The 12,521-nt window shown below is 34.5% G+C and overlaps 1 protein-coding gene across 1 annotated transcript; it reads left to right on the top strand.

Moving 5' to 3' along the window:
• The first annotated feature begins 5,004 nt into the window (after positions 1 to 5,004).
• Positions 5,005 to 6,841, top strand: LOC113768558 (gibberellin 3-beta-dioxygenase 1-like). The gene is made up of 2 exons (XM_027312965.1): positions 5,005 to 5,692; positions 6,078 to 6,841. The coding sequence occupies exons 1-2, from the start codon at positions 5,208 to 5,210 to the stop codon at positions 6,709 to 6,711; spliced, it is 1,119 nt and encodes a 372-aa protein (XP_027168766.1). The 5' UTR covers positions 5,005 to 5,207; the 3' UTR covers positions 6,712 to 6,841.
• Positions 6,842 to 12,521: the final 5,680 nt, after the last annotated feature.

The following is a 12,521-nucleotide window of genomic DNA, read 5'->3' as shown; positions in this document are numbered from 1 at the left end:
AGTCAGTGTATCAATGATCCAACTAACGAGAAATCACATCAAACAAAAATCTATAAACCCTAAATTCATAATCAGAATTATTCTCAACCCTCTCAGCATTCGATATTTTCCGTCACTCTTTATACCCTTTTTTTTTAATTTGAATATCTGTGATTGACTTGGAATTCCAGAAAATCACTCTCAAACAATTGGTGATTTGCTTGGAATTCTAAAAAATCACTACTCCTATTATGAAAAAAAAATTTGTTTGTAGATGTCAAACTTGTTATAGGTATCAAAATTTTAGGATGAGACCCGATAAGATAAGAGGCTCTTTTAAGGGGGCTCAGGATCGAATGCGATTTCCAGGGTCGGTAATGTCTGTTGCTATATGAACACTCGTTTGAATTGCCATAAAGATTTGCTACTTTATGTGCTACTTTATGTGACAACAACAAATTTAGTTAAAAGTTTATGAGTTTCTTTTTATTTTTTGTTGGGTTTGTTACCTTTTTCTCCCCTAAGTTTACCAGATAAACTCTATAGTTTAACCGAATTACATTCACCCCCTACAAGCGACCGACCACAAACCCAACCAAAGGAAATAATGAGAATGCCTCTTTTTTCTAATAATAAATTTATCTCCTTTAAAATTTGTCCAAATCATAAAATGGACTCCTATAGTTTGAGAAACATGTAGCATAAAGCTTTTGAATAGCAAATTATGAAAAGAAAGTCCTTGACATACATCCAAAAAGAAAAAACGAAACTAAAATTAAAATAAATCAACCAATTGCTAGTCATAAAAGCATCAAACATTAAACAAATGGAAAATTAATTATAAAAAGTACTTCCTTACATTTCTTTTTCCTTGCATTAGACGCATATGATTTGCTATCATACTCTCCCAACCCACTAATTCATACAGAAATCATTCATTAATTTTGCATATAGAATTAAGTATAGGAAAGAGAAAATTTAGCTCAATAAACTTGGCAATTTGGTCCAAAATTGTTTTTGTTTAGGTTAATAATTTAAAGTTGAGTTTTTGTTCTTACTTTTGAAATTCCAATAAAACTTTCGTTGACATTACTTAAAATTGACCATAGAGAATGTCTATCTGATAATAGTTTGGCTAACCAAAGAGTTGGATATTGATTGGATCAAAATATAAGGTGCATTTAGTTGTTTGGCCGAATTCATGGAGGTAAATGTAAATAATCAAACTTCAAATAGGTTTTTGGGACTTTCAAACATATCTTTTGATAATATTTTTAATGACAGTTAACGTGAGTGAATATTTGTTAAATGTTTTTACATTCAAGAAGTTTGATTTTAATTTGTTGATTTTGCTCAAACCACAGTGTTTGGACAGCAGATTATTTGTCCAAATATATTTGCTTACATCACTATTACAATTTCCAATACACCTTTTTATTTTTTCAATTACTTTTTTATCTCACATACATCACATCACAAAAAGTGATACAGTAAAAATATCTCAAATAATTTACAATCCAAACACAGGCATCGATATCATCTGATGTAAGAAGATTCTTCTTAGGGCAAGATTTGTATTCATTTAGACTTCAGAGAGTTGTATGAATTTTGGGGATATAACATCACAAACTTTCCCTGCAGCTTATGATAATTGCATGTAGCTCCCCTCAAGTTTTACAAATTACATTTACCTCTCATATTTTCATAGTTTCTATAATATTGTAGACCTAAAAGGTTAGGTTTTTTTTTTTTTTTTTGTTTCAAAAATTCTAAAATAACCTTGTGGTCATAATTAAAAACACAAAAAAAGGGGGAAAATTATTGGTTCTCTGTACCCACTTCATTGCTTCATCCTTGCTTGCTACAAGCCTATCACTCCCCCAAACCAATCCAACAAGTTCTCAAATTCAATTGGTCAATTACAAAAGTTCTAAACTAAATCCAGCAGATTTGAGCAGCCCCAAAATCCCTTTGTTACCTATAGGCTTCCACAGCAAATAATTGAATCAACTTGAAACCTTCACATCAAGTACCCAAAAGAGCTTGGCTACAATGTTAGATCAACCTTTAGCAAGTGCACAGCCTCAATTATATCAATCCCACACCCCAAACTGCAGACCATAGCCGCCACCTTCCTACCACATAGGAATCTAGCCCACTGCCACAAACATTAACACCAAGAGCACGTCTCCATCTCTGAATGACATATTTCATTGTACTCTGCAGGTAACAAAATCAAATTCTATCAAATTCTACCTCTGTAGAAAAAATCGTCACATACCATTACAAATAATACATAGCAACCCAAATGCTATCATTGATAACCTAGAAAATTTATTCCCATATTTGGACGCCAGTACTGTAAAGGTTTTCCTATTATGCAAGCTTATCGAGTTTGATTGTATGACACACATAAGCTTTTTTAAACTTTGAAATTCATTTGGAACAATGTAACGCGTTTACACTTAGTAATGTAAACAAAATATTACATTGTTAGTGTAAAAAAAATTAATTTACACCCATAGTTAGTTTCTTGTCTGAGTTCTTAGACGAACACGAGTTTCTGAGTACCCCAACCTCTTTGGAATAACCTCTGCTAAAAATAACATTGAAAATCACCAACATATACCGCTGGCAGCCTTTTGTCAATCCTTTCTGAGTGAATAATTATCAAAGTAAAACAAGACACGTACCATAAATCTTTTTTTTTTTTTGGGTTTTTGTTTTTGGGTCTTGTACGTTGGACATGGTGCAGCACCATATTCAAAATTTCAAATGGATGCTGTTCAACACTATTATCGTGCCAAAAAATTTCGACTTCTTGATGTTGGAGGTAAACACAATAAATAGAAAGATATAAAATACGACTACTAGTCGAATTAAGTGATAAAAATAAAGAGAAAGATGTCTCATTCTAAAACTACATCCTATTTTTCCTCTTTTCTTCAGATAAAGTTAATTCTAAGGGCCATACCATTTGCTTTGAAACCTATGTTCACGTTTCGCTTAATGCCATAAAAATAAATCAGAGGTGCAAGTTGACTGCGACCTGCTTGGTCCATTCGGCAGGAACATGTGCAATTGAGCATCGCAACAGCTGCCCATTTCTTTCGTATGTATACAATCCACAAGTTAGCTGTTTTGGTTCAGAAAGCAACCAATTGAGACAGAGATAGATAAATGGTTATCCAACTCTAATCATGTCTACTTAATATAATGCATCTGTCAGTCCAATCAGATGCTAGTGGACCAAGTTGTCACACCCTTACAGATGAGTAGTAGTAGATGAATTAATTCTTACATGGGGTTAGTAAAAGATTTTTCTGTGAGCAATTATTTTTGACACAGAATTCTAGTGTAAAAGACTTTAATTTGCATAAGCATGACATATAATCAGAAAATGACCCCTTTGCCAGTGTTAAGACAAAACAGTCTCAATTCTGTTCTTCGAGTAAAGATGATGGATTTAGAGATGGTCCGACTCTTGGGTCTACTATGGGACAAAAGACGGCAAATCTAAACCGCAAAATACCAAAAGTAACTTTATTACTTATCACCGAAATGACCAATTGCAAAGAAGAAAAAGCACGAAAGATACCTGATTTTTTTTTTGTCTTTGGGAGGACAATAATGCCCATCCCCCATCGTACAAAAGCGGTTCATAAAACTTGGGTGGGCCTAGTCGGTTCAACCGGTTCAACCGAGAATCAAACGGTTGTTTGGTCCGACTAAACCAAAAAAATTTGGCCAGTTATTGACTCGGATAAATTTGATAATGCTGAGTTTGACTGGAAAAATAAAAACACAAGGAAACAAAATTGGCCTTTTTAATTTTCTTTTGATTTCTGTTTCTTTATTTCTTTCTTTTTTGTGGTTTTTTCTTTATTAGGTTTTTAATTATCGGCTCAATTGGGCAAACTGTTACCTTGTTCGTCACAGTCGGATTCGAATTTTGAACGAATAAGCCCAAAAGAGGTCTCCTATCACCTCTTGCCCAGATCATGTAGAGCACCAAAACAGGTCTTAACAATTTTTAGGGTCCCCTACCAATCCAAAGCAGCGCATCATATAAGATAGATAGAGGATTCATCCGTACAAAAGGGTAAAAGGGTAAGGCAAACATCAAACATTAGCATCACATAAGAAGATGAAAGTTACAGATGTATGTATATAAACTCCCTCAATTGTCATCGTTTCTCGTACCATTGGAGACATTAGATAGTCGAGTAAAAGTAGAAATAATAAAATAGGATAACAATAAATTTTGGTAACTAAGAGTAGTAGTCTGTAACTTTCCAAAATTAATTATAGATCCTCCCCTTGATAAAAGTTTGACTGAATACATCGTAGGATATCTGTATCTTCAAAAATGATTGGATAATCGTAATCAATCTGAATCAATTTCTTAAAGCCTTTTATACAAGAGTGACATAGGACAGAATAACCATGATATCAACTACTAGTACTAGTACATGTGATTAATTTTAGCATCCCTATATCCTCAATTTTTTAACTGAGAAGAGAAGGACAAAGAAGAAAAGCTATAGGAAAATAGTATGCATTGTCCTATAGCCAAGAGAGATCTAGACCAAGCAGTGAAGGGGGTGATGTAGATGTTTTTCTACTTGAAGACAAGACACGGCCACATGGAGAGAGATTGACTCTTTCCTCAGTCCTCTCATGGAATAGCAGCTTGGTTAATGTGAGATGAGATGCCTTTCTTTTTTTTTTTTGGTTTTTTTATTTTAATTTATTGTTTTGAGCGATGAGATGGCAATTTATACTTTTCTTCATATTTCATGTAGGACATGATGGTCTATCTTTACTTGTTCTTTCACTTGTCCACTACAAAATTAGTAAATGACTGCCTAACCTTCTATCACTTCTGTCCCTTCCAAAATTTGATAACCCCCAGACCACTAAAAAGTAAACTAAAAATAATAAAAAAAACAACAAAAATTATGCTACTCCATAATCTCCAATAGATCAACTATTTGTATCCACCTTGTCACCATCTTCTCCCCTCATCCCTATAAATATACAAGGCAGACACCATCAATTCCCTTGCATAATATCAATTCTTTCTCACTTCTCACACGATACTTACATCACAAGTCTCCCTAGTCCCTCCACCTCCACCCGTAGCGCCGCCCCTTGCCGGAGTATTGCAACTTCCATACATCAATTTCTAATTAAAATCTTCCTGTTTCTTGACCTAGCTATAAACAATGCCATCAAGGGCTTCAGATAGCATGAGAGCTCAGCCTCTCTATTTCCACCATAAACAGTTGGATTTAAGCAGAGTCAAGAAGTTACCTGACTCCCATGCATGGACTACGGCTCCGCCAAAGGACGACTACCCTCGTGGCGAATTACTCAACGTTGAGACGGTTCCTGTTGTTGATCTGGCTGGTAAAAATGCCCAAGATTTACTCGGCCATGCATGCAAAACATGGGGCGTTTTCCAAGTCAAAAACCATGGCATCTCCAAGAACTTGCTCCAGGAAATTGAGTCTGCCGGAAAAGGACTTTTCTCGCTCCCCATGCATCAAAAACTTAAAGCTGCTCGTTCCCCTGAGGGGGTCTCTGGCTATGGAGTCGCTCGTATTTCTTCATTCTTCCCTAAACTTATGTGGTCCGAAGGGTTCACCATTGTTGGTTCTCCACTGGAACATGCACGTCAACTTTGGCCCCATGATTACCATAAATTCTGGTATATATCCATCCTTACCTACTCATGCACGTGTATAAATTGATTTTCATTTTCCATTTTGCAAATGTAGAATATGTTCATCTAATTTTTTTGGGATGAATTTTGGGGTGATTTTTACTATCCATTTGGGACTTCAGTTGAGTGAAGTACATGACAATCTCCTTGATCCAATAAGATCCAATAGGTAAAGATTACCTATATCAAAGTTGATATGGTCCCACAATTAAGATATGGAATTTAGCTAGATATATAAGATTCCTAAAATTAAGATTCCCTTTTGCCCCTTCTTCTCTTAGTCTGTTGTTGAATGAATACAAAAAGGCATGCTGTTTTTCTTTAGACAACTTCTTCAATTAACTTTCAGTTAATTTAATTTTTACTGCAGCACTGTAATTAAAGAGTACGAGAAGGAAATGAAAAAGCTCGCGGGGAAGCTGATGTGGTTAATTCTTGGGTCACTGGGCATAACTGAGGAGGCGGTGAAATGGGCTAGCCCTCAAGGAGCATTTGAAGGTGGAAATGCTGCCATTCAATTGAACTCTTACCCGGCCTGTCCGGAGCCCGACCGGGCCATGGGTCTAGCTGCGCATACGGACTCCACCATACTTACCATCCTCCACCAGAATAACACCAGTGGTTTACAGGTGCTCCGTGACGGCGGGGCCGGGTGGGTCACGGTTCCTCCTCTTCCCGGAGCTCTGGTGGTCAATATTGGGGACCTCCTTCACATACTATCCAACGGGTTGTACCCTAGTGTACTGCACCGGGCCGTCGTGAACCGGACCCGACATCGGTTCTCCGTAGCTTATCTTTATGGGCCCCCATCCGGTGTTACAATTTCACCACTTCAAAAACTAGTAGACCAAGGCCGCCCTCCTCTATACAGGCCAGTCACTTGGACTGAGTATCTTGGCACCAAAGCGAAACACTTTGACAAGGCACTGTCACTAGTTAGGGTTTGTGCTCCTTTAAATGGGTTTGGGGATGCGAATGATCATCAGAGTGTGACTGTGGGTTAAAATAAAGTGCTTTTTCTTTTTCTTCTTTTTGTCCCTTGTAAGGATCGCTACGGAGATTATTCTTGAGGTAAGTTTTTCAACTATTTTTATTATTTGTCTTACATTGACAATATATAGACTTCTTTTAACACGAGAGGATGCAGGTGTAAGGATGAATGTACAAAATAAGGAGTGTGTTTGGATAGAAGATTATTTGGAATAATTTTTTTGAAAATTTTTTTGTAATGTGATGTATATGAGATAAGAAGCTAGTTAAAAAGATGAAAAGATGATTGAAAATGTGTTTATAATGCAATCGATTTTTTTTTTTTTTTTGCAAATAAGTTACTATCCTTCTTTTGCACACAAAAAAATTTTAAATTTGAATAGAAATTATGTGTCATGCATTTACACCAGCTCATATATAAGAGAAGAAGTTTTATGTAGTCCAAAAATCATGCCCATGTTTGTATATTCCGCTTGCCAAATCTAAAGGAGTGCTTGGAGAGTAGTGGAGAATTAAAGTAACTTTTCCAATACAAAGTGCCTCGAGGATAACTTCAATCAAATCACACGAAGGCATCCAAAATGAGCAGTCCCTGTTGGCCATTTGTCTTTGTGTATAGAGTGAGACACGGACAAGGGCTATGGAGGACTTGAAGAGTTGTGGGGGGGTGGGGGTCTCTTGAATATCCAACTAAACGACACTCAAACCGACATCTTTTTGCCCCGGATATGAAGGAAGATCCACCTCCAAAGAATAAGACAGTGATTAAGATGACAATGGACAAATGATTGGACCAAATATTTGGAAGATGATGGGGGGCAAAGGACTATATCAATAATTCCATACAACATGATAAGAAGAAAAACAAAGTCCACCAAGACACGTATTACTCGGACATGTACTTCGAGAACGGAAGAGCTCCGCCAATGCCTGAATGAAGTTTGTCCAAAAAATTTTCATTTTGCTAGCTACTCCTTTCATCATAGTACTTCACAATAATTCTCCATGAACTACAACTTTTCTTGCCTGTTTCTTTACCCCTCCTTTCCAATATGGCTCATCAGAATCTCAATTTGTTAACAATAGCTTTTGTTGTTTTGTAACTGAAACCGAACGGCTGTCGATTTGGCTTATGTGGTGATGATATCAATCAGATGTTGCAATTGCCAATTGGATTTAAAGGATTAATCGACTTTGGCCCGTTTAGACTCAGTGGGAAGACCTTTATAGTGTTATAACATGTGTCACTATTTTACCCTGTCTTCCCATCTTTTACTCTGTTAATTTCTCTATTTTTATTTACAACATCTCCACATTTATTTCTGACATTCTTCAAATTTATATATTAAAGCAGAAGTGTTAACCATGGTTATTAAATCCCACTAGGACATAAACCAGCAAGGCAATCGGTTTAACAGGTTAATGGTTCACTACATGTCTATTGGTTGAACCGATAGTTATATATCACAAAATAATATGTTCAAATTTTTTGAAATAATACAATTTATTGAATTGGCAGTTGAATCGGCCAATTTTTCGAATTTTATCAGTTGAATCGATAAGTTATTGACTAGTCAATCAGCTTCTTCTTTTATCTATTCCAACTACTAATCCAACTTGACTAAATGACTAGGTTACAAGGTTGATCAGTTGAACTGTTGGATTGAATGGACTTTTTTTTTAAAAATTTTTTAAAGAAGATTAACAGTAATTCTTTATTTACCCCCTTGATGACTTGAACCCGTAACCTGCCAGTTACAGGTGAAATGCCTTGCGATATAGGCTACATTTCATCTAAATTTATGATAGAGATAGAAATATGAAATAAAATATTTGTCACGATTTTTTTTCCTTTCTTTCTTCATTTTTTCATGCTTTCTAAATTACCTCAATATTTTCTCCTTTCATGCTTAGATTTTCATGAAATAATTTTATATATATTCTTGTTTTTATTGTTGCACACATAGCGAGTGTGCCTTAATCACTAATTGTTAATATATACCGTACTGAGAGTAGAAATTTTGCAAAAGAAACAAACACAATTCCTTCGTTAGTCCGGCTTGGAGTGGTTGACGCTTATAAGACAAGATGTCCACACCAAGAGACAGTTACGTACTCTTTCCGTCCTAACGTTAGAGTCACCTTTATTATGAGATGGTATGAAAAGAATTCAGATATACGCAACTTTAGAATTCAACATTTTCAAGTGGTGAATGTGTTCTTCTATCTCGAAAAGTTATTTCTTTGAAACGGCAAAAATAAAAAGCAACTATTGTTTTGTGTTAAATTTAAATTGGTAAGCCTTATTGCACCCGAACTCTTGCAATGGAATGGGGTTTAACTCAAAAATTTTTTATTAGTCGATTGTAATAGTGATGTAAGGTAAACGTACAATAGATTAGTTAGTGGGTTTGCCAACTGTTAGCATTACTAGGGAATGCTCTCTTGTATGTGTACAGTTCTGTTCTATTATATCAAAAGAAAAGTTGAATTATAACAGTAATGGAGGGAGTATATGAATTAGAGTTATACTAGAAATTGATCTTCTATGGAACAAGTGATTTACATAAAAATAAATATGATAAAAAAAATTTTACGTCTCATGATTTTGAATATCAGATTTCAATATTTGTTGAACGAAGACTTGCATTAGATTTCTTTTTTTATAATTTCAACTGATCTATTCTTGTAAAATTGTATTAATACAGTGCAGAATCTAGTCATCCATTCTTTTATTCTCTTTGCCTTGTCTTTTTTTGGGGAATGGGATGACTAGAATCAGCCACACATTCCATTAGAAGCCGTTTTTGTTTGGATTGTTATCTTTTCTAGAAAATTTTTTATATTTTTCGTGAATACATTTTTTAAAATCATTATAGTACAGTATTATATATCAAATCATTATAGTACAAATCATATATCAAATCTTTTAATTATCTTTCTACCTCACATATAGCAAATCATTATAGTACAGTATTATATAAAATCTTTTAAAAATAGCAATTCGTGAATGCATGTCCTAATCACCATTTTATCTTATATATTTTAAATCGCTATAGTACATTTTTGTATAAAATCTCCTAAAAATAGCAATTCAAACAGGAGTATTTTTAGAGAATGAAAAAGGAATAGGACATAATAATTCAATCATGAGTTTAAAATTTGAAAATAAAAGACAGTATTAAGTCATTACCCCTCCCAAAAAAGAAAAAAATGTTACAGGGAACTGCATTCATTGAAGGCAATAATGTTGTGTGTTACTGTTTAGGACAGACCTTTGATGGGATTCTAACAAACAATCATATCTGTCAGGTGATACCTCTGAAGTGTTTGGGGGTTAACAAAATAAAATAAATTAGAGATGCAAGTTGGTTGCTACCAGATTGGTCCATTTTGCAGCAACATGTTATGGGGGGCAGGACGATTGTCTGCTGTGAAATGTTTAGTAAAGAATCTTCAATCATTCTGCACAATAGGTAACATTTTTAGTAGTATTTTGTAAATTTCACAATGTCAAAAATGGTGTAAATAAGCTCCGCAGAATCTTTATATTATAGAAATTTGAGGTACTTTTTGGCCCTTAAAATCAAAATTTTGAAGCAAGCTCTTGAAAGATCGTAGGATCTCTAGGGGTGAAAAATTCTGAAAAACTGAAAGGTACTAAGTAGAAGCAAAAATGCAGTTTCAACTTGTACCCATAATGCAGTAACTTATTGAAAATATGATATGTCCATGATGCAAAGAAATTGTTGGGAACGGTTTTCGTGCCTTGGATTTTTTCTTTGTATGCATTTTTTTATTTTCTTATTTTTGGATACCAGTTTTTTTTCTATTTTTTTTATAATCTCCAGTTGCACAAAATGACTTGATTGTTACAATTTCACTTTTTTCCCTTTAAAGATTTGATTACATTCTTTTGTCGTTATATGTTAAGTTGCTAACATAAAGGAGACTTCACGTCTAATGGCTAAGATTGAATTTAAAAAATTAGAAGTATTGAATTAAAATCCTCCACTCGCTCCATACTCCTTAAATCTCACATGTTCCTTACTAAAAAATAAGAGAAATAAAAAAGGGTGAGACTTTTTATTTACACTGATACCTTCATGCAGTAGCTTTCATGACTTGCTTCATCCAACCAATTAGATGTAGCAATAAGCCTTTTTTTTTTTTAATTAGCCTAATTCTTATCTTCAATTAAATTTTGCTCAGTTAAGCAATCTTTTCTTCTTTTAAAAAAAATTACATGAAGCCCAATGCGCCAGGGATTGGTCTCCAATTATCACCATTTTTGCTTATAGTAGTTTATGGCTGGGTGTTTCCAAATCTTGATAAAAATTGTATAAATGGCTAAAATGTTGGTTTGCACACAAAAAAATTTGGGAGGTTTTTCCAAGAAAAATTGATCTCAGCTACCCAAGATTGTGAGTGCAAATGTAACATGATCCTCGTGAATTTTTTCAAAACGACAGAAGCCTCAATCTAGAGTTTGGGCAACAGGATATAGTATGCTCGTTTGCTTGATTTTTGCTATATTCTTCCAGCTTTCTTCTCCTTTTTTTTGGTTGTTTATCTATGTCTAATAAAGGGTTTTGCTTCTTCAAGAAGGCGGTGCATCACTTTGGCATCACAATTGTCCAACCAAATTTATCCTTAAGTTAATTTCCTAAGTCACCTGGAATCACCAAAATGTAAGGCTTGTTTGGATTGCAGTTTTTTTCTTTTTTCAAAAGAAAACTTTTACGTTTTTCATGAATACATCATTTTCGAAATCGTTTTTTTACGTTACGTACATCAAATCTTTATAATATATTTTTCAATAAAAATTTTAAAAATTAGCAATCCAATGACAAGAAGGTCATGAGTATTTAAGTTTTAACTTAGCTCATTACTTATATGGGCTGATAAACTTCATGCTTTTGGATTTTTCTTTCTTGAAGGAAAATATAAGTAAAAGCACAAGTCAGAAGATAAAACAAAAATCAAAGTGACGACACTTGAAATACACTCGTGTAGCTCACAGCGAAGTTTGGATTCAACCGTATACCAAGGGCTCTTGTTCTTTGCAAAACAACTATCCAGTTTCATGGAAGGCTAAAGTGATATTTGGCACATTCTTCTCTTCTAGAAGAGAAATTCTCACCAGAAATAAATGGTAGAAATGATGATCCCTTATGATAATAATATTCATGGCCGCCCAAGCACAATCCCACATATACTTTTTTGGACTTTCATATATAATTGGTTCCCTTTCCTATCGTTCTTTCTAGCCTCTAGGCATTTCTATTGGTTTCTAATTTTGTTAAATAAATTATTTCATGATTGTTGCAGGCCTTATCTACTGCCTTATTGCAAGTATTTCCGTCCACATGCATATTGACAAATATTATGTAGTTGTCTGGAATTTTGGACTAATTCTTGGAATTCGAATGGAGCTATCTCATCTTTAGACGCACAAGGTCCAAATATACAGGTCACCATGGGATTCCGGCTTTTGCAATTGCGACATACACAATGTAATCATTAACACAACAGATGTAGACAGGCATTGAGCTATCTCATCTTTAGTCCTCCAAGGGCCAAATATACATGTCACCATGCGATTCAAGTCTTTGCAATTGTTGCATGATACTTTTGTTTTTTAATGACAAATCCCGTAAACATGATACAATATTATGATTTGAAATTTCAAATCTTGACATTAAGAGAATAATGTACAAAAAGAAAACAAATTTTGTCGCCAAATGAAAGTTATGTCCCACGATCAATTTCACCCATTAATCAAATTCAAATTATACCAATATAGGGTGATCAATTGCATGGT

The sequence above is a fragment of the Coffea eugenioides genome, chromosome 4 (assembly GCF_003713205.1).
Source record: "Coffea eugenioides isolate CCC68of chromosome 4, Ceug_1.0, whole genome shotgun sequence".
In the NCBI taxonomy this organism is placed as follows: domain Eukaryota; kingdom Viridiplantae; phylum Streptophyta; class Magnoliopsida; order Gentianales; family Rubiaceae; genus Coffea; species Coffea eugenioides.
The sequence above is the reverse complement of the archived record's forward strand: the minus strand, read 5'-3'. Positions and strand labels throughout refer to the sequence as shown.